The 23,566-nt window shown below is 45.1% G+C and overlaps 1 protein-coding gene across 1 annotated transcript; it reads left to right on the top strand.

The window, feature by feature from the left end:
• The first annotated feature begins 2,191 nt into the window (after positions 1-2,191).
• Positions 2,192-20,060, top strand: GPX7 (glutathione peroxidase 7). Its single transcript, XM_075067612.1, has 3 exons — positions 2,192-2,733; positions 14,584-14,845; positions 18,131-20,060. Exons 1-3 carry the CDS (start codon positions 2,500-2,502, stop codon positions 18,292-18,294), a joined length of 660 nt encoding a protein of 219 aa, XP_074923713.1. The 5' UTR covers positions 2,192-2,499; the 3' UTR covers positions 18,295-20,060.
• Positions 20,061-23,566: the final 3,506 nt, after the last annotated feature.

Below are 23,566 nucleotides of genomic sequence, written 5' to 3' on the forward strand. Positions count from 1 at the left end.
TTATTTTGTTGCACATGCTATAATTGATAAATTATAACTTTTTTTTAAATGAATAACTTGTTTTTAAGGATATATTCTCAGTTAAATAAACCAGTTGACTTTTATTTTTGTTAGAGATTTATAAAAACAAAAAACAGGAAAACCAAATATGCAACCAAAAAGATCTTTACATGGGCTATCAGTAAAATTTGAATGCTGGGTCTTCAGTTTCCCATCAGAAACCATGACTATATGGACCAGTCACTAAAGGAGAACTTGACATACTTTGCTATTGGGTTACACAACTATTTGCCTGATATCACTAAAATTTTTGAGATTAGGAATCTTCAGATCAGTTCCTGGCTCTGGAAGAGGCTATGATCTGGAGGTTGGCAGTGGTGTACGGTCCAGTGGATTCAGACAATATATCAAGGATAAGAAATTTCGTGGTTTTTTTGTTTGTTTGTTTTGTACTGAAAGTCTGTGACAAAACAGATAAGGTTATATGTTATATCTTACCTCTGTTACCTGTCACTTTTCCTCCCACCCCTGCTCATTTCTGCAAGAGCAGAGCCACCCAGCTGAAGAAGGCTGTGTCTGGGCTCCGCTGACTCTGCAGCTGAACGACGTCTCCTGGGTCCTAGTGCCAGTTGTTCTCCCTTTCTCTTTTCTGTGCAAAAATGAGTGCCTGTGGTGGGGCTTGGTAAGGGGAGGTGGGAAGAGTGAGGGGGCGGGGGAAGAGGCAGGGGGAAGGTGGAGGAGTGGAATAGGGCAGGGGGAGGGGAATATGGGAGTGTGGGGATGGGAATGGAGAAGAAAAGGGGATAGGGGAATGGGGGGGGAGCAGAAGCCCACACGTGGCATCCCCTCGGCATCAGCTGAGGCACCTCTATTAAGCAGGCCCATCGAACCTTCACCCTGACAAGGCTTACCGCCCTACACCTGGACCACTCTGAGCCCCCTCATATCCAGACCCCCACCCCACTGATCCCCCAACCAGCTGTACCTGAAACCCCACCCCATCAAGCCCCACTCCCCTGGCACCTGGACGCCCCTCTGAGCTCCCCACACTCAGACCCCCCCACCAAGCCCCATCTCCCCACACCCAGACTCCCTTCCCCCACTGAGCCCCAACCACCTTTACCTGGATCCCCTCCAGAGACCCATTGCCCCTGCACCCAGAACCCCACAACAAGCCCCTGCGCATCCAGATCTCCCACTAAGCCACCTGCACCCAGATTGCCCCACACAGAAACCTCTCACCCCATACCTAGATCCCCCTCCACACTTGAATAGGAAATTAAATTTTGTAATCTAGGATCCAAGAGATCAATTTCCACTATACTATACATATACTATTGCCTTAATCACTATAAAACACTACATGTTATTCCCCCCTTTGCCAAAGAGTAGTTGAATTCCTGGCATAGCAATTCAGTTTCCCTCCTGGAGCAGAAATTGATGATATGGAGTCATGTATTTGTAAATAAATTACACTAAATGAATACCTAAGTCCAGTTCCTTCAAACAAGGGTGAAGTAAGTGTCTTGCTCTGTTTCTTTCAAAGCTCTCACACCAAACTCACTGCTTAACCCATAGTTACTAGTTCCAGCCCCAAGCTCCTGCGTTTTTTTTTTACCTGGAAAACCCTGCTAGCCCCCAGACTCTAGGGGTTGAATAAATGGCTTGACCGTTAACCCCTCCTTGTTGAAGCTGCTGTGCAACACAGAGCTCAAAGAGGCCTAATGAGGTATGTTTTAACTAGGGTGACCAGACAGCAAGTGTGAAAAATCGGGACAAAGGGTGGGGGGTAATAGGAACCTATATAAGAAAAAGCCCCAAATATCAGGACTGTCCCTATAAAATCGGGATATCTGGTCACCCTAGTTTTAAACCACATAAGGGGTCAAGACCAAGCAGGACAAATGCCCACTTCTGTCAAAAAGTAGGAGTGCGGAGGAACGTGGAGTGGTGATGCTATCCCCACGTGGGCAGGGGAGGGATGGCTCGAGTGTGGGGCAAGCAGCTTGGCCAGCCCCTTGAGGGGGAATCTTGGGCAAGCAGCTCAGGCCAGCCCTGCATAGGTCGGGGGGAGGCTCAGGTCAACGGCTGGAGTCAGCCCTGGCCCTGTGTGAGGGGGAGTGGAGGGGTGTCAGGTTAGCTCCATGCGGGGGTGGGGAGAGGGACGGAGGCGGGCGAGGGCGAGGGCGAGGGCTAGCCTCACCCAGTGTCCGTTTTCCCTTTGGGAAATGTGGTCATTCTACTAATGCTAGCTGAGTTGAAAGGACCAGCACAGAGCCAGACGTATATATGTATATACCTACAACTGGCCTTATTTATTACACCACACAATACTTCTTTATGAAATATTTTTATCCCCCAGCATACCTGGAAATTGCATACTCTCCGGGCATTGTGTGAAACAGCGACGCTACCAAATCTTGAGAGCGCCAGTGTTGCAAACTCCTTTGCAACAGCTCTTTCTTTCCGGCAGCGCTGTGTGATTTGTGAAAGTGGTCTATGCAGCACTATGCTCAGCTGGCTTGCAGCATGCTAGACCCTGAGGGCAGTGTGGAGCACAGGGCTTCCTCCTCCTCCAGAGTTTTTCTCATCCCTCTAGCCATGGTCCTTGCTGTAGCAGCGCTGCTTTTCTTAGCATTCGCCGCCTCGCAGCAGAAAGAGAACGATTTTTATACATTTAAAGTAGTAAACATCAGGGGCAAGCTAGTCTCTCTGGAGAAATACAGAGGCTCGGTAAGTTTGCAGGAAGGTTAGCAGCTGCTCTCGTTGCAGACTATAACTAACCAGCCCATCTTTGCATGCTTGCATAAGGGAGGGGGGATCCAGAGATTGTACATTAACTTGCATGCATGCACGTTTATAGTCTCTCATTTGTGCATTTTGAGTAACTGATCTGGAGTATTGCTTGCATGTTTACTTTGATATCGTTCCATAGGTTTCTCCATTCTTTTAATAAAACGTTTGCTATCTAATCCCTGTGTGTGTGTGTGTGTGTGTTTCTTGGGCAGGCTACTCTGTATACGTGGCACACGGGTTGCTTGCCGTTCATTCACTGTACATAGTACTCTATGTCTTATTAATCATGAAAAGATTTCTCCGGGATTGGAAGCATGTGGCATTTTAAAGCAAAAGTCTGTATTGCAAGATATTTCCCCTTTTGACAGACTTGACTTTTGCTGAATTTTGTTTGAAGCAGAAGGGAAAAACGAGGATAGTGTTTAATCAGTGTGTCAAGGAATGCACCATAATAATCAATACACGAAACTGAGAACATAAGCAAAGCAGATTATGCTATTAATCTACAATTAAATTATAGACATTAAAGATAATGTGAGGAAAGGGGCAAGACAGCAGATCTGTTTAGAAATAATTAATTTAAATGTTATTTACTCAGGGAGTCCTAAATAAAACTGTCCCCAAAAGATGTACACATTTTCTGAAGTTCTTGAAATGTGATTATGATATAGTCATAAGGAAATGTATCACAATTATGTATATTCAAAGGTTAATAAACAGCATGTTCATTTAGAAACTGTGAGGCAAATCCGCGTTGGTTCTTCATGCTAGAATGGTGGCGATAAAAGCAACTATAACCGTGTTTTACTTGCCAGTATGCTCCAGCTTATTTGTGCAGCTCTGGAGTGGCACAAGGCAGCTGGACTGTACCTGTGAATTCGGCTGTAAAAGTTAAAATTGGCGGGGAGGACTTAAGGTTGATGCTAAGGTCTTTAACTGATTAAAGATGAACCACAATAGCATTTTCTTTGGGTTTCTTGTGTTCATTTATGAAGATATTTAATAAAGTAAGAAAACAAGGACATTTTCAGACAAAAAATTATGTTAAACTGAAGTTAAGGTTGAGAGTAAATATCAATAATTTAAGTGTGAAAAAATTTAACAAGAACTTTGTCCAAAAATAAGCTAATTAGAAACCCAGAAAATGCAGAGTTAAGTTAAACTTTAAAAAATAATCCACACGTTTAGAAATGAAAATGCACAGTGAAAGTACCCAAACATTTTAACTTTGCCCTGTAGTGATTCCATAAGGAAACTATTATGAACAAACCAAATATACTAATCTACCTTTATGATCCCAGATTAGATTAAACTAATTTTTAAACACTTAATATGGATACTGCTTTGTGTAACTACAGGCCAGAGTTAAAGAGACTAGTCCAAGGTAACAAAGCAAGTCAGTGGTTAGAACTCCAGGAACTGAACCAGGGTCTCCTGACTCCCACTCCAGTGCCCCATCTAGTGGAGATGTATTGTCCTAACTGCATAGTGCTTTTTTGTAAATTTTTATAGCCAGAAGGACCTGTTATGATAATCTAGTCTGTCCTGCATGATACAGGCTGTAGATTTCACCTACTGATTCCTGCATCTAGTGTAACATCTTCTGGTTGAATGAGAGCATCTCTTTGAGAAAGATAGAAACTCTTGATTTAAAGACTTCAAGTGATAAATAATGTACCATGTCCTTTGATAATCTATACTGATGGTTAATTATCCTTGCTGTTAAAAGTATGTCTTATTTCCAGTTTGATTTTTTTATTAGACTGTTGTTGCAGAGAAAATGCCTGGCATGCAAAGATTGGTTGCACATGGTTTCATGCAAGGATTGTGCTCACTTGAGGGAATGGAGTATGAAAGAATATCATGTCCTTGTGCCACTTATATGTGATCCTTGTACTTTTGCCAATGAGAGATGAAGTTGGGGATTGTGGGAAAAGAGTTAAAAATATCTAAAATCAAAACGGAAGCTCCTTGGTGTATTTAGACTAAATGAGGTCCAGATCCAGTCTGACCAAAGTCCCCAACGCACCCACCAATTCAAACTGTGCTTAAGTGGTACGTAGGCCTCATGTTGGCCTCCAACATAGAGGAGAATTTTATCCATTGCACACACAGGTATTTGTTTCCAGGAGTACCCACAATTTGCTAAATGCTGTACAAACGTAATACATTAATGTTTGTCTAAGTGTAGTTTAATATATATGTGTAACGATGTATAAATATATAATGTGGTGTCTCTCCCAGATGGACATAATATATATGGGATACCATCACATTGCTTCTTATTATACAGTAGTTGGCTTTTTTTCAATAGTTTGATGGATTGTGTGGTGTGTCCTGGATGGCAGTTGGAGGCAAGAAGGTAAGTATAGTGGTCAGTAGGTTTCCCGTAATCTGACATCAGGAATCATAACATTCAAAAACCAGTGGGAGAACACTTCAGCCTCTCTAACCACTCAGTGACAGACCTGAAGGTGGCAATTTTGCAACAAAAAAACTTCAGAAACAGACTCCAAAGAGAGACTGCTGAACTCGAATTAATATGCAAATTAGATACAATTAACTCAGGCCTAAACAGAGACTGGGAATGGTTGGGTCATTACACTAATTGAATCTATTTCCCTATGTTAAGTTCTCCTCTCACCTTCTATGGGTCATCTTAATTATCGCTTCAAAAGTTTGTTTTCTCCTGCTGATGATAGCTCATCTCAATTGATTAGACTCTTCCTGTTGGTATGCATACTTCCAACTTTTCATGTTCTCTGGATGTATAAACATGGGTGGCAAGTTTGTAGAAATTTTGGTGGTGCCCAGAACCAGCCCCCGCCCAACTCTGCCCCTGAAAACTCCACCCCCACCTGCCTAAGGCTCTGGGACGGGGTTTGGTTGGGGGGAGGTCTGGGGTGCAGATCCTGGGCTGGGGATTAGGGTGCATGAGGGGTGCAGGGTGCAGGCTTTGGGATGGAGTTTGGGTGCTGGGTGCAGGCTCTGGGCTGGGACGGGGGTGAGTGTGCGGAAGGGGGTGAAGGGTGCAGGCTTTGGGACAGAGTTTGGGTACAGGCTCTGAGCTGGGGGTGGGGGCATAGGAAGGGGTGAGAGGTGCAGGCTCTGGGAGGGAGTTTGGGGATATGAGGGAGTGCAGGGGTGAGGGCTGTGGGGCTGAGGATGAGGGATTCATGATGCAGGAGGGGGCTCAGGGCTGGGGCTGAGGATTAGGGTGCAGGGGGATGAGGGCTCTGGCTGGTGCTGAGGGGTTCATGATGCAGGAGGGGGCTCAGGGCAGAGGGTTGAGGTGTGGGGTGAGGGCTGTGGGGCTGAGGTTGAGGGGTTCATGATGTGGGGGGCTCAGAGCTGGGGCAGAGGATGAGGGTGCGAGAGGATGAGAGTTCTGGATGGGGCTGGGGGATAAGGGGTTCATGATGCAGGAGGGGGCTCAGGGCTAGGGCAGAGGGTTGAGGTGTCAGCTGTGGGGCTGAGGATGAGGGGTTCATGCTGCGGGGGGCTCAGGGCTGGGGCAGAGGATCAAGGTGCAGAGGGTTGGGGCTGAGGATGAGGGGTTCATGCTGCGGGGGCAGCTCAGGGCTGGGGCTGAGGATTAGGGTGCAGGGGGATGAGGGCTCTGGCTGGGGATGAGGATTAGGGTGCAGGGGGATGAGGGCTCTGGCTGGGGATGAGGATTAGGGTGCAGGGGGATGAGGGCTCTGGCTGAGGATGAAGGTTTGGGGCATTGGAGAGGCTCAGGGCTAGGGCAGGGTAAGGGCAGCCTGCCTTGCCATCAGTGAAGGGCAGGCACTAGGACCCTGGAGCGGCAGACAGCAGTCCTGTCCGGAATTGCTCTACTCGGGCAGCAGGAACAGGCAGGGGAGAGGCGCGCTGCTTTTTGTTAGGCAGGGATGCAGCGCGGCGGGGGGGGACACGCAGGGGGAGGGGTGGCAGGTGGGGGCTGGGACCTGCTCCAGGCAGGGAGGCGGCGGGGTGGGGGAAGGCCTGCGGGCTCCAGGGCCCGATCCAGGCAGGGCTGGGGGAGAGGCCCAGCTCCAAATATTGCTGGAGGAGGGCACCCAGCCCTGAATATTCCTGAAGCCGGAGCACCGCAAATGTATATAACCTGCCGCCTATGTGTATAAATATCTCCTGTCTGTGTGTTCCATTCTATGCATCCGACGAAGTGAGCTGTAGCACACGAAAGCTAATGCTGAAATAAATTTGTTAGTCTCTAAGGTGCCACAAGTACTCCTGTTCTTTTTGCGGATACAGACTGACATGGCTGCTACTCTGAAAAGAGACAGGACAGTAGATAGGGAGGGCTCTGAGTTACTACAGAGAATTCTTTCCCACATATCTTGCTGGTGGGTCTTGCCCACGTTCTCAGGGTCTAACTGATCACCATACACCTCTACCCCGATATAACGCGACCCGATATAACACGAATTCTGATATAACATGGTAAAGCAGTGCTCCCAGGGGGCAGGGCTGCACACTCGGCAGATCAAAGAAAGTTCAATATAATGCGGTTTCACCTATAACACGGTGAGATTTTTTGGCTCCTGAGGACAGCGTTATATTGAGGTAGAGGTGTACTTCCATTTGGGAAGGAATTTCTACCCAGGTGAGATTGGCACAGACCTTGGGTGGGTTGTTTTGTTGGGTTTTTTTTGCCTTCCTCTGCAACATGTTATAACTTGCAAGATTTAACTAGTGTAAATGATGAATTCTCTGTAACTTGCAGTCTTTAAACCATGATCTGAGGACTTCAGTAACTCTGCAAGAGCTTAGGGGTCTATTATAGGAGTGGTTGGGTGAGGTTCGGTGGCCTGCAAGGTGCAGAAGGTCAGACTAGATGATCATAATGGTCACATCTGACTTCAGTAAGAGTATCTTGAGTAAGAATACGCTATTAAACAATTTTAAACCTAACCAGTGTCACTTAAGTGACTTGCCACAAGATGTCAGAATGTGTTAGTATTAGAGCTGAATAGGTTTAATATTTAATTTTTTTCTTGATATAGGAATTAGATACAATGCTCCTGTCAGATAATTTCTAAATTATCTGCAAAAAAAAAAAAGAAAAAACCACACACACACTACGGTTTTCAGTTGCTTAAGTTGCCCCCTCTACCCCAAAAAAATAATCTGAAATAGCACTTCTGTGGACAGGCATGGAATTTGTGCGCACCTCCCCGCCTCCCACCCCATGGCCCTGTTGGCTTGACTGGAGCTACCCCCACAAACATAGAAGTCCAATATGCCTATGCCTGTTGTATTTTGATTCCAGTAGTAGGGATTACCAATGAACACTTACCTATATTACAGGCATGTTGTGAGGCTGAAATCATGATCATAAAGTGCTTTTATATCCTTCTGTGAAAGGAACCATGGGCTGTGGGTATCGAAGTGCTCAGGCCAGCTAACGGGGGGAGGAGGGAGAGGACTTAGGGCTAGCCTCCCCAAGGAGGAGCTCTCCTGCCACCCATGAAAGGAACTGTATGCAAATGCAAAGGATCAGGATCATAACAAATTTGGTCTCTGTTGTAACCAATGTAAACAATTGTTAATAATGGTTGTTAAGAATAAGTTACTCAGGCATAATTAAACTTTCAATAATAGGTTGGTGTTCAATTTATTTTAGGACTGTCAAATGATCAGAAAAAATTAATCATGATTAAGGCTATATTTTAGACATGGGTATTTTTAGTAAAAAAGTCATGGGCAGGTCACAGGCAGTAAACAAAAATTCATGGCCTGTGACCTGTCCATGATTTGTACTATATACCCCTAACTAAAACTTGGGCTGGGATCCCCGCAGGTGCTCTGTGGGGTTGGGGCAGCCCAGGACCCCTGAGGCGTACGGACCAGGACCCCTGCTGGTGCTGGGGAGAGGGAGCTCAGGACCCCCACTGGTGCTAGTGGAGGAAGGATTGGTGGGGCTGGCTGGCTCCCTACCAGGTTCTGCACGTCCCTCCAGCTTCTAGGGAGAGGGAAGGCCGGGGAGCTCCCCACACTGTCCCCCGCCACTTTTTTATATAAATGCATTAAAAAACAAAACAATGTAAAACTTCGGAGCCTACTAGTCCACTCAGTCCTACTTCTTGTCTTAGCAATTGGCTGAACAAACAAGTTTGTTTACATTTACAAGAGATAATGCTGCCTGCTTCCTATGTACAGTGTTACCTGAAAATGAACAGGCATTCGCATGGCACTGCTGTAGCCAGTATTGCAAGGTATTTACATGTCAAATATGCTAAACATTCATTTGCCCCTTCATGCTTTGGTCAGCACTCCAGAGGGCATACTTCCATGATGATGACGGGTTCTGCCAAAAGCAGTGCAGAAGGACACACATTAATTTTCATCAGCTGAGTCAGAGGCCACCAATAGAAGACTGATTTTCTTTGTTGGTGGTTCCAGGTTCTGTAATTTCCACATCAAAGTTGCTCTTTTAAGGTTTTCTACACCAGGTTCCACACCTCGTCCCTCAGATTTTGGAAGGCACTTCAGATTCTTAAACCCTGGGTCGAGTACTGCAACTATCTTTAGAAGTCTCATATTGGTAACTTCTTTGCATTTTATCAAATCTGCAGTGAAAGTGTCCTTAAATCAAGCAACATATGCTGAGTTGTCATCCGAAACTGCCATAACACAAAACATAGCAGAATGTGGGTAAAACCACAGAGCAGGAGACATACAATTCTCCTCTAAGGAGTTCAGTCACTATTTTAATACATCTTTTTTTTTAAATGAGCATCAAAAAGCAAGAAGACCATGTTCATTCAGTCCGTATCTATATGTTGATACTTGGAAAGTTAGCTAGATGGCACCAGAACATACTTTGTATGCCAGTGCATAGGGATTCCCTAGATTGTGCCCTGTTGTCACAATAAACCATTAAGGATTATTAAAATCAACTTTTGCTTTATGAGTTTGTTTTTCCTGAGAGAAAACTAAGGCAGGATGTAGAAACTAGTTTTAAATACTGTACTGTGATCAGCTCTACTGTGTTTGTGCATCATTGCCCTCTAGTAGGTGGAATTAGAACTGCCCAGCTGAAGGGTATAAACCAGGGGTCCCCAAAATTTTTATCTTGTGTCCCCTGTTACCCCTACCCACCACCACCACAGCCCCCTTGAGCCACAGCTGGGAGCAGGGCCAAGGTGAGGGACGGGTTGTGGCTGGGATTGGGGCCAGGGGTAAAGGCCAGAGCTGCAGCCGGGACCACAGCTATAGACTTATAACAGCTAAAGGTGTTCTCGCTCAAGTGAATGGGGCCTATGCTTTTGGAGCAGAATTTGGGTTCCCCCCTGCTGTGAAGTTCTGAATGGCCACAATGTCCAGTATAATGGCACCCATGAATTCTTGGTGGCTAAGAATTTGTTACACTATATTTATTGTACAATCTGCAATCGAATTTTATTTTTCCCTTCAACTAAACCAAGTTTTGATGTGCTTTATTGATTGGCTGATGATATTTCATGGTTAATTTTATAGCAGGGGAGGGAAGGCTCTGAGTGAATTTTTAGTGCTCAGGAAAGGTGCTGGGGTGACAGCCCTGAACCCCTCTGCTCATCCACACAACCCAAAGGTGTAGCATGGGAGTGGTAGCTATACAAGTTTCCTCTACTCCCCACAGGAGGTGAGATGGTAATTATTTCATTCTCCATGGCATCTTTCTGATGTGCCAGTGATGGTAGGCCTGTAGACACCTGTCCACTAGGAATTGGCCTGAGATTGCCAATTCATTTCATATAGGCTACCAAATAGCAATACATAGCTACTACTGACTTGGTCTGGAATTGAACTAACAACACTCAGCTAACTAGATGTGTATGATTTCATTATTTGTACCCTGAGCCATCCAGTTCCAACTCCTAGCCCTCTCTAGAAATGACAAACCCATCTTTCTTCATAAAAGTTGTACGAAACAAAACAACCCCCCCACCCCAATAAGCAATACCAGCACATTTCTTCTCTGGCTAAAACTACAGCTACCAGATTTTTCTGAAAAGCCATTCTTTATGGTTTGAAAATAAAGGTTTATAATAGAAACATGAACTGAATGGAAATGGCCAAAAAAAGGAGATAAAGTTGAGAAAATTGTGTCTTTTAATAGAAAACCTTCAAAAAACAAAACAAAAACCCCCCAAAACCTTTTGACCAGTTCTAACAGGTGTTGGAAGGAGGCCTTTCACAAATAAAAGCCTGTGGGGCCAATTATCCTTTCAGTTGTGCACTGACTGCCCCCATTGTGTATAGAAGTCTAATTTCTTCTGGTCTTTCCTCTCATTACACTCCACTTGTTTCCTTTTCTGACTAGAGAGCTCCTAGTCTTCCCTGACTCTAGGCATGATCCTTAGCAAGTCTATAGTGTCATGCTAGACCTGCTAAGTAACAAACTTCCCTGCTGCGTGCCATCTCTCAGGGACAATTAAGGGATAACTTCGATAGCTTCTGAAGGATGCCTTGTTTGGCCTTTCTTGTCCTCAGGATGATGACCACAAAGATTTTAACAGGAGGAGGATTGTTGGGGGAAAAATGCCCTTAAAGCAATCTAGCAGTTTCTTCAGTCTATGGGGATGATTGATTAAACAAGCCATTATTTGTATGGCCTAGGAGTCCAAGACATGGATCAGGACCCCACTGTGTTAGGTTCTGTACAAACTGAACAAAAAGACAGTCCCTGTCCTAAAGAGCTTATGCAGCGATAGGCCTGAATCCAAACAGCTCTGAACTGTAGGACAGGTCAGGACTGGATCCCAACTTTGTAACTCAGGTCCATCTTAAGTGATAAACACCTCAGAAGAGAACCAAAGCCTCTCTGCATGCCATATTCAGGGTGCATGAGACTGTGTGACCTCGTGTGTGCTGTGCCAACATATCACTAAGCGGCAGGGCTCAGAATAGTAGTCATTGCTGACACAGTAGAATGGTGTAGGAATGCCATGATTTGTGTGTCATGCCTTTTAGAACTCTGTCTCTAATGAAAACTATTAGTATTAAACTTAAAAAATTATAATCACTAATATGTTACCCTCTCACATGACTGCATAACCGTACCATCCTCACTTCCATCCTACCCCTTCACACCTTGCTTTTTATTTAAATTATAGGCTTTTCTAGGCATGGAATCTCTTTGTTCTGGGAAGTACTATCAACATAATAATATATAAATAGTGTATGAGTTTATATACTAAAATAAACACATTGTATGCATGTACATATGTAATAATAGAACTCAAAGCTTTTCTAATGAGTATTCTATTGGTAAGAGCACAAAACCCAGACTCAGGATTCTTAGGTTCTATTTCCAACTCTGCTACTCACTTGCTGTATAAGCTTGCTCAGGACAATTAACAATATCTGGTCTATACTACAATATATCCCTATATCAGTATAACTAGGTCACTCAGGGTTGTGACAAACCCACACCCTGAGTGACGTAGTTATACTGACTTAATACCCCCATGTGGACAGTGCTATATCAGCAGGGGAACTTCTCTCGCCAAAATATCTACCACCTTACAGGGAGGTGGATTAACTACACTGATAGGAGAGCTCTCTCCCACCAGCAGAGGAGCGTCTTCAATTAAGTGCTTTTGTTACATAGGTCAGTATCACTGTCTGTGATCTCACAGTAGCCATGTGAAACTTGATACATTAATTTGTGCAACACTGAGCTCTTTGGTTCAAAGATACAGAATATAAATTGGAGCAGATTAATTGTATGGCCGCACTGAGTTCAGTGGGGCTACACAGGTGTAAGCCTGGTAGGATTTGGCCTGGTATCCTAACTTTTCTACAATATACTTGAATTAAATCTTTTCTAATATTTTAACTGGTGAATTTAATTGGTTAACACTTATAAAGTGCTATTTAAAGTGAGAGTTTGTAGCATTATGCAGATAACATGCAGCACTGCATAAGTGCAGAGTATTGTTATTGTTATTGAGTATTGTTATTAATAGAACCTCTGAAAGATCTGTAGTAATTGGCTTTAATTGCCTCCAAAGAAAACATTAGAGGAGGGTTATTTTAGGCAGTGTGAGTTGTAGTTCTCCCTTGCAGCAGCTGAAAGAATACCCTAAAGTCTCTTAAACATTTTGTAAGGATTAAATATAAAAAAATATTCAAAGCACATTTGGAGCCTGCATTAATAAGAACTTCCACTATGATTTGGAATTTTAAGGCTGCTTTGTGAACTCAAATCATTTAACAAAAGTATTTGAAGTCTGAGTTCATGTACAGATCAGGAAAGAAACACATAGACAAATTCTGCTGTCAGCAGCCCCATGGAAATCAGTGGGATTAAGAGTAGAATTTAGCTCCAAGGGCAGATGTGGCCATAGTTGGTCTAAATATGTGTGACTCAATTGATTTCAGCAGAGTTGGATCTACTTACACCCAGAATGACTCTGGATCTTTGGCTCCACAAGTCCTAACTTTGAACCCCAATCCCCAACCAGGGCAGTCAGTGATGAAACTCTTGTTCATGTCAATTGGAGCAGAATCAAACTTTCGTATTCAAACATGTACAAAGAGTGTAAGAGCTTCATTTCAATGGGCCAGGACATTCTCTTTACCTCTGACTGGCATATCTGAGACCTGTGCATATATATATGTAGAATGAGAGAATGCTTCCTACATGGCCTCAATTCTCCCCTCCTCACTCCTGCAGGTGTGGGGCTCTACTGAGGTTTGAGGACAGGCACCACTATCTTGCTCTGTCTCCAGACCCTGTGGAGGGTGCTTCCTGATGTTAGCAATCTGTCTGTAAAGCACTGTGTATAAGGTACCTCAGGCCTGGGGAAGGTTTCCCCCATGAATCCTTTGCAGAATCTGCTTAACAATGATTACAACTTGAGGCTGTGCTATTGTTCAAGTGAAGCCCTGATATGCGGCACACCCTCCCAACAGCAGGGGCTCCAAAGGCAGTGGCACGTGCGAGAAGTGATGTGGCCCATGAAATGTACATTTATAACAATTTCATTGTGTGTAATCAAATAGTCCAGAAGCTCAATGATGATGGAAGATGAAGTTAGAAAAATTACAACTGGAAAAAAGAGGCACATTTTTAAGGCTAATTGACTATTAGTATACCTTCTCAAGGGAAATGGTAAATTCTCCACCACTTGGAATCTTTAATTGAGACTGGATGGCTTTCTGAAATATATGCTCTAGTTCAATCACAAGTTAGTGGGCTTGATGCAGTAACCACTGAGTGAAGTTTATGTCCCATGTTATGTTGGTCAAGATACATTGTCACCATGGCCCCTTTACCCTTAAGATCTATCAATCTATATTGACAGTGGTAAGTGCATCAGCTGATTCAGCATCAATTCTGTGAGAGGAAAGATGTTGCACATCTAAAAACATTTGAAAGACCTACAATAATTAATATACACCAAACAACCTCATCTGAACAGTCATTTATTTACATGTGCTGGATTGTTTATACTATAATGAATGTTTAGAAAATGCCAAGGAGACAGGACAGAGGAGATGCTGGTTTTTCTGAAAACAGAATGAAAACAATGAAGGAATTTAGGATGAATTATCTCAGCATGGATGCTACATCTGACTTCAATAAAGTGCATATTAAAAACTAAGTCTCCCTAAATAATCAAAAGAATTTGAAACAGTGTCAAACAGTAGCAAGATGTTCAATCCCAGTCCAATGAAGATTCTCAAAATGGATATTTTTATTCTGCTGAGAATGCTTTGCAGTCAAGTGTCCTTGGTGGAAGTTTATGTCAAACTGAGATATGCAGTGTGTTCTTAATCTCTTGTGTTTAGGTATCTCTTGTCGTCAATGTTGCAAGTGAGTGTGGATTTACAGACAGCCACTACAAAGCTCTCCAACAGTTACAGAGAGACCTTGGCTCTCAATATTTTAATGTGCTGGCATTCCCATGTAATCAATTTGGGCAGCAAGAGCCAGACAGTAACAAAGAAATTGAGAGCTTTGCCCGAAAGACTTATGGTGCCACCTTTCCTATGTTCAGCAAAATTGCAGTCACAGGTGCTGGTGCTAATGCTGCCTTCAAATATTTAACTGGTAAGTAATATCTAGAGCAGCCATATCTAAGGAGGTAAGTCGCTGGCATTGAATTCATCGGATCTGACAAGACTTTTATAAGGATTATTTATAGTGTTCATGATAGCAAATGCGCCTGTTAGGGTTATTTTAATAAATGTGTATGTAAAATAATCATATCTAATGCCTATCTAAATGCAGATTCAGAATGTCTAGAAATACAAATTCTGTGTACATGGGAGTGTAAAATATTCCCTCTGTACCTGATTACAGGGTCATGAACATGGGCAGTTGTGCCTGGTTTTCTCCACTTAGCAACCATTCCTCCAGACCATCCATGTCATGACACATCAGGGGCTGCCACGGGTCAGATTTGATGAGATGCATTAGCAGAGCTGTAGGGTGAGGAGGCGGCAAAATGTCCTCCCCTCACTTTCACAAGCTTTGCATGCACTCACAAAATAGTGCAACCAGGTGCTGATAGTAATTTCCTGGAAAAATTTCTTCCATGTTCCTCACAAAGAATATGGAACAACCAAACTGTAGAACCCATCCAGCTATTTGTACAAGAACCAATGCATACTAGGATACGAGTCTTTGGGAGTCTGTTGGTTCCTGGCAGACAGCTAAGAAGTCTTCAATAAAGCAGGTTATTCTTATGTAAGCACTATATTTTTCTGCACTGGTTGAATGCTCCAAACACCATTAAAATACTGAACTGAAATCGGAATCTTCATCCAACATTCAAGGAATTTTTTAGGAAGTGAGACAAATCTAATCAAACCCGCCATCACATAGCATCACACTGAGTCTCACCTCCTCCACCCAGGAACACAGTGTTTCTCCCAGACTCTCCCATGGATTTACAGCAGAGTTTTTTGTACTAGTTTTGGCTGCCACATGCAGTCTTCCAGAGCTGACATTCCTGCAGGTGAAGCTCTCCCCATGCTCTTCTTGTAGCGTTTAAGGCCAGAAGGGACCACCAGAGCATCTAGTCTGACCTCCTGTACATCACAGGCCACCAACCAGCATCCACAAACTAAACCTACTATTAAAATTAGACCAGAGTATTACAACCTCCAGGAGACTAGACCATTATGTACCACAGGCAGAGAATAGGAGGGACCAAGGTGCACCAGTGCCTGAGTCCCCTGCAGTGACAAGGGCATGATTGAGATGTAGCCAGATAATCCTGGTAAGTGACCCACATGCTGCAGAGGAAAGCAAAAAGACTTCAAGGTCACTTCACACTCTTCCATCTCTGGTTCACCAGGTGGGATTGCTGCCACTTGCATATCACATGCAGATTGCAAATCCCATCCTTCCGCAATGTTCCACATGCAGCATGAGGCTGTTAGAGGTGGTACAGTTACCACTGTAACATGAAAGGACAGTCACCAGCATAAGCCTGGCAGTGCACTGTGACAGGAAACACTCACCTCTCATTAGTGTCTCCTGTTGGTTGTGTGTGAACCTGCACTTTCTCGCTCTGCTTCCACCACCTCTTTTCAGCTGTTAACCTCATCAGGTGGGTCTTCACCGGTCCAGCTCTCTGGCCAAGTCACACACAGTCAATATGCATGAACAAACCCCTTTCAGGGTAAGAGGTCCAAACGGGGCCTGTCCCTGGGCACTTGTTAAAATCTTTAGCCATGTCTCTGTGCTCAGTCCTCAGCCCCTTCTAGGCTGGCTTTAAGACCATGCCTGCCCTGATCTAGAGCAGTGCCTCCAGGGCTTTCTCCCTGGAGATGCTTTGCCATAACAGTTCTTATTACCTCAGCTAGGTTACTCCTTCAAGTTTAGCTCCCTTCCAGGTGACAGGGAGTAACAAAAAGTTCAACAAATGGTTGGCCCTCTTCAGGGTCTTCAGCCCCATCCTTGAGTCCCTTAAGTTCCATCCCTGGGCTTGGGCTACTAAACAAAACATGCCCTCTTCTCAGGGTATTGGCCACTTTGCCAGTGGCAGGATCCAGGCCTGTATATTATCTAGGTCCCAACCCAGGGACCTGACAAATAGCAGCTACACACTGCTTCCTTTAATAGTTGCTGCTGCTATTCTCTAGGCTGCTTCCCACATAGCCCCTTTTTCTTCACCTTTACCTCAGGGCTGAAGTTCTCTGCTCTTCTCCTGCCTCACCAAATGACATTTCCACCAGAACTCATCTTCTGTATCTCTCTTGAGCTCTAACAAGGAGCACCCTTCCTTACTCCTCGGGTCCCAGTTAGGGACAGCACTGCACACATCCCCAGCAGCTCCTTTTATCTAAGCCTGCTGTGCTCTGATTGGCTGCTTCCCTGTAGCCTTTCTAGGCAGACCTGGAGGCAGGCCCGGCTCCAGCATTTTTGCTGCCTAATGCAGCGGGGGGAGGGGTGGGAGAAGCCGCGATTGGCAGCACTTCAGCAGCAGCTCTACTGCTGCTGTTTTGGCGGCAATTTGGCGGCAGGCTGTTCCCTCTGAGAGGGACTGAGGGAGTGCCCCTTTCTGGCTGGCTGCCCCAAGCACCTGCTTGCTGTGCTAGTGCTTGGAGCCAGCCCTGCCTGGGGGACTCACCTTCGCTGCTCCTTTTCTGCGGCAGAGTGTGGAAGGACCATGAGGCCTCCAGCAAGGGGCTCAAAGGGCCTGGTACACCCTGTCACATGCTCCTTGGCAATCTGTCTGATTCAACGTGGGGGTTTGGTCCAGAAGTGGCAAGAAATGTAACCTTGTCCCAGATGAAGCATGTACAGCTCTGGACCTGCACGTTCTGTGCTCCTGTCTTATGACCTCACATTTATGGGCAGAAACTCCTGCCCTTATTCTATTCCATTGAATATAAAAAAATCATAGAGGTTATTCAGAGAATAACCCAACGTCTAACTAATGAGGGTTAGGAAGAAACTTTTCCTAGGGGCAGGTTATTCCATTATTTCCTACTGCAGAGTTTCTTGAAACATTCCTCTGAAGCATCTGGTAATGGCTACTATTGGAGACTGGACTAGATAAACTATTAGTCTGCTCTAATATGGCTGTTCCTAAGTCCGTCTCACTGCCAGTGCATGATTGTTCCAAATAGTATATTTTCTGGTACTTTCTCCTGTCTATATGCCTTAAGTGATTGCGCTTCTACTAGTTCCCATGGTAGAGTATTTCACAGTCTAATATATCTCCCTGTCAGGAAATCCTTCCTGATATTCAACTTAATGTTTTCCCCTTGATTTTATGTGCTTTCTTTCCTTAAGATGCTAATCAACACATCATCATACTCAAATGCGAGGAACTGGTTCATGTGGTTTTCTCTTCTGTTTGTATTTTCTTTTCCTTCACAGAATCCACAGGAGAAGAACCAACCTGGAACTTCTGGAAGTACCTTGTAGCCCCTAATGGGAAAGCAGTAAAGGCTTGGGACTCAACTGTCACTATTCAAGAAATAAAACCTTACATCACTGAGCTTTTGAGGAAAATCCTCCTGAAACAGAAAAATGAACTGTGACTTTCAAAAGTCCCATCATGTCTATTATACTTTGATTGATAATTAGGACTGTAATTTGACTGTTCACATTCCAAAAGAGGAAATAGAGGGACAGGAAATCATTATGACTATTTGAAGTTTTCCCCATCATCCTAAGAATACAGGAAACAATAACTGAATGTGGTAAAAGGTGATTTAACCTAGGCTTGTGCTATCATTCTAAAGTGATTGAGTTGAACATGTGCCTTCTTGGAAAGAAAATCAGCCATTTGTTTATCTTACTATCTCAAATCATCAATTGTTGATATTATGAAGAGCCAGTTAGGATTTTTTTGGCAGCCAGGATCAGTTCAGCTAGAATTTCCTTAGAGAGACCTTACTAGCAACTGCAATTCATTTGTCATGATTTTGACCATGAATTTCATTTAAAAATCCAACCCAAAGTAGAACAGTGCACTTGGTGTAGTGTGGACACAGTTATAAGGGGCAGGCAAAAATAGGTTTCCTCAAAGCAGACACACTTATAATAATATGTATCTGCTTAGTTATAAAGGACTGACACTTCACTCTCTATTTGTGTCATGGGTAACTGGGGGAGAAGGGCATGGAGAGGCCTCATCTATAGAACTGAAATAAAAGACAAAATTTCCTACAAAAATGTTCTCCATAAGTTGTGTGAACTGTCTTTAAATTCTTTGTTTAAAAAAAGGTTGCTGAGTGACATTAGTACAGTCTGTGTAATTAATTTGAACATCTACAGGACCAGATTTTCCTCTGGGTAAATCACTGTAGCACCATTAAAATCAATGAGTTAAGCTGATTTATCCTAGCTGAGAATCTGCCCCTACTGTTAGGCTTCTTTTTCCAAAATGTTTGTATTGTGCTTCATATTTTGAGGTTTTGGGAGAAAGAACAATACTCATTTTGAGTCAGAGTTAAGGTGGTTGTGGCTGAGTTAAGGTGGTTTTGAAATCTGCTGGCACCATATGAAAAATGCCACCATATGTTTATTTTGTGGGCAATATAAGATTAATTATGTCTTTGATTATTCACTTTTAAGTGCTTAGTTTTGATAAATGATGTGATAGCCAAGTCTTCTATCACCCAGCAACTTTAATTATTTTTTACAGGTAGCCAAATGAAAGACAGCATTTTTAAACTTTTAAATAAATGGGATTGGACAGATTATTAAATTAAAGGAATGAGTGGTGCTGTCCAAGTTTAATGGCTGCTGTAGAGCCCTGCTTCATTCAAAGCACACCTGACAAAGGCACACACATTTACCATATAGCTAAGTTAGCCAGACATGCCTAGCACAGGCTGCCGCCTTCATTCCAAATAGTAGTGAAAACTGCTCAAAGAGTTAGATACTTGTCAGACAAAGGACTAGAATCCACATACTTATGGCACTAAATGCTTACTTCACTAGGGCACAGTGGTTCCAAGCTAAGTTACTGAACCTCTCAAAACCATAGTTACCTGTTCTAAAAATACATGGCTAATAATAATGGTTTGGCCCTGCCTGAGTGCTGGTGTAATTTAGAGCAGCCTTGCGCTGCTCTGATGTTTGATCTGCTTCCCCAGGTCCCCTGTGCAACCTGGGAAGCAGAGAATAGCCATATAAATATAGAAACATGTTCTCACTGTACCCGATTGCACAGACTAAATAAATAAATAAATGTACCTAGTACTCTTGGCAGGTGGTTGTGGTGGTGTTGTGTGTGGGGAGGAGGAGGATTAGAGCAGGCCTGGCATAATCTATGCCAGCTGGTGAGGCTCTTTATGTAGGGTATAGTCAACTCTTGGATCAGCCAAATAAATCGTTTTTTGTTGTTGTAAATGTGCTTAGTTTTATTTATTTGTATTTTAACTACATATAGAACAAATACAACTAAGCAAGATTATGATTGAGTAATACACAAAAACAATCAAGTGTTTTAATCATGTTCTTAAACTGCATGTTAAAAATAGTCGATGAGTTTGAGGGCATAACATTGGGTGATATAGTGTTAAGCTCTTTAGTTTATGCAGATAACATCAGACAACTGGCAGATATGTTTGAATTAATTATGATCCTCTTCACTATCCTGGAAAATTGGTGTAGTTGACTTGGATTTACAATAAATGCCAAGAAGACGAAGTGGCTGTATCTTGGAAAAGGGGCAATAGATAGAACGTTGAACTGCAGCAGCAGTGAAATCATAGAACAAGTAAAATCCTAGGAAGCTTGATTGGTACTGATGGTTCCATCAAGGATGAGGCTAAAAGGAGATATGCTTTAGCTAGAAGTGCTGCGCAAAAGTTGATGAGATTATGGACTGACAAAAACATTACGTTTGGTACCAAGGTGAAAATTTCCCAAACGAGCGTACTAATATTATTGTTCTGTGGTCTACAAGCAGATGCATTAAGTGAAACAGACATCTGAAGGCTGGAGACAAGAGAGATGAGAGTTCTTTGGAAGATGGCAGGGGTAAAGTGGAATGATTTTAAGATGAAGAGGTAAGGAGAGACAGATATGAAATCAGGATAAGGGATTGGCTTCAATCAAAAAGATTACCATGGTGGAGACACTGTAGAAGACAAACAGATGATAGGATTCCAAAGAAAATAATGCAAAGGTAACCAAGCTCAGAAGACTTAGAGGCCAACCACTGACTATATGGCAGGACATTGTACACAAGGACATGACCAGGCTGGGCTTAATGGAGGAACAAGCTATGTACGAGAATGATGGGCATTGATATACAGCTCCCTGTGTCTGTAAAGATGCTTTGGGATGAGAGAAAGCAGGTATTCTCAACAATATGGTATGAACAGATGCTAGAGTAGATATGTCAATGACAAATTATCCTAGGTGAAACTCAAAGCACTTTAAAAAGGTGGATAAATATAATTATCCTCATTTGGCAGATGGGTTAAATAAGATGGGAGCAACAAAGAGGATAGGGAATTTGCCCTAAATAATACAGGAAATCTGTGGTAGAGGCAGGAATACAACACAAGGGGGCAGATTCTCCACTGGGTCTGAGCTCCAGTTAGACACATTGAGGCGGGACCAATAAAATAGTGATGGTGGCTCCGTGATCCCAGGCCACCTGGCCCCAGCACACGTTAGCGCTGGAAGAGAGCAATCTAACTTATGCTCATGAAAGATCAGACAATGCAGCTCTGCTGTGTCATGCATGCCCTTCCCCTGGAATGCCTCTAACCTAACTCTTTCCCCCTATGCATGGTGGTTGAGGGGTGGGGAGTGGAAGTTACAAGAGGTGGCTTGTAGCAGGGTGGACTCCTGCTCCGGGAGAGAAGGGGTTAAAACAGCCCTGGCAAGGGGCTGTAGCTGGAGCCAGAAGCCTGGGCTGATGGCAGGAGTGGCTGCAGCTGGGGGCACACCCCAAACTGAGCCACAAGGCTGTATAAGAAGGCCAGGGAGCCAGAAGCAGAAAGAGTCTCTCTCTAACTGGAGAGAGAGACAGGCCTGGCTGCTTGGGAACTCACCCAGGGGACCTAGAGGAAGGCAGGGCTGGGGAAAAGCCTTAGAAGCTGAGAAGCCCTAGGCCAGCAACTCCTCAGGCTGAAGGGCCTAATTCTAGGTCTGCAAGGTACTGGGCTTGCAGAGGGGCAGCCGGAGGGTAGGTAAAGGCAGCAAGGCCAAAACTCCTTTGCCTATGATGAGTGGCTGATACTGCAGTCTGCCCCAGGGCGTGGGGGCTAGACAATGACTGGGCAGTAGCCAATACTGAGGCAAAGTGGGGATAGTGGGGTGGGGTTCCCCTGGGAGGGGGAGAGACCCAGTTAAAGGGGCATCGAGGTCCAGGGAGGGGCCCAGGGCCAGCAGAGGACACGTGGATCACCAGCCTGCAGAGGGCGCTCCGTAGCTGGAATTGAGCTAATTCCCTGAAGTAATGCAGGAGGTGCCGCGGGCGTGAGTCAACACATCTACACGTGGAGGAGAATGTGGGCATAGCGGTCCATCCCTGATACAGGGGACTAGGGCAAAGACTGAGGACTATTGCCTAGACTGAAGGGATCCAGAGGATGATGGATCCGGGGTACACGGGCGTCTTCTATGCAGAGGCCCCCGAGGTAGTCCCTGGTTGGGCCCCGGCGTCAGGGCCCCAGAGAAAGGGGGCTGACCACCTGCAGGGGATCCAGGAGGCCCAACAGGACATGTGAGAGGTGCAGGAGACCCTCCGGGAACAAGTGGGGCAGCTCATACAGGAGCAGCAGGCCCTGATGAACGTCCTCAGGACGGAGTTCTGGAGGCATGGTGGAGATAGTTGGGAAAGGCGGAGAGCTGGGACCGGGAGGCCTGCGGTTGAGTGCCGGATGAGTTATGCCTGTTTCAGGCAAGGAGATTTAAGGAGGGACTGTCCCTACTGGGTTGGGGGCAGGGTGCCTCAACCAGAGAAGAGGAGGTGGCAGGTCCCTCGGGCAGTCTGCCGGGTGCGGGAACCCAGGCAGCCGCCAGTATGTTGGACATGTGGGCAAGTGGGCCACTTCTGGAGGGACTGTCCAGGCCCAAGGAACACAGGGCAGGGCAACCCAGGGGGGTCTAGGCCCTCGAAGAAACAAAGAAGGCCTAAGGCAGCGAGGAGGCAGGGAGTCTGCTGGGGCTGCCAGAAACCAGGCCACATTAGGAGGCACTGCCCCATCAAGAGACTTGAGGGTGGGCCGATGGAGGTGCCTGGAGGCCCGGAAGGGGCCATGCAGGAACTGAAGACGGTGACACAGGCCAAGGTGGAGATCATGGGGACCCCGCAGGAGGCCAGGACCCAAACCATCACCCCGCCTGTCAGGGGGAGAGGGACCCAGACGGAGTGGGCCCAGCAGGAGATGGGGCCCCAGGGGGGACATCTCCGAGAAACAAAATGGACTCAGGTGGTTGTGGGACAGACCACCAAGGGGACCCAGACCCTGAAGGAAGAGGGCCTGGGGGACTCAAATCTATGGGCACGGCTTGAGGCAGCAGAGCGGGCCCTCTATGAGTCTGAGGCAAGTGCGGTGGACCTCGCTAAGGAGTATGCGGCTGTTGTAGATGAGGAGGTCCGCTTGCGGAAGTGTTTGGAGGAATCCGAAAAGAAGCGAGTGGCACTGGAGGCACATGGGCGGCTAGTCCAGGGGAAAAAACCCTCCTATCCCCATGGGTGGGGATTTTAAGGCGGGAGGTGTGTAGCAGGATGGACTCCTGCTCCAGGAGAGAAGGGGTGAAAGCAGCCCTGGCAAGGGGCTGTAGCTGGAGCCAGAAGCCTGGGCTGATGGCAGGAGTGGCACAGCTGGGGGCCATGCCCCA

This window comes from Chelonoidis abingdonii, chromosome 7 (genome assembly GCF_003597395.2).
Source record: "Chelonoidis abingdonii isolate Lonesome George chromosome 7, CheloAbing_2.0, whole genome shotgun sequence".
NCBI lineage: Eukaryota > Metazoa > Chordata > Testudines > Testudinidae > Chelonoidis > Chelonoidis abingdonii.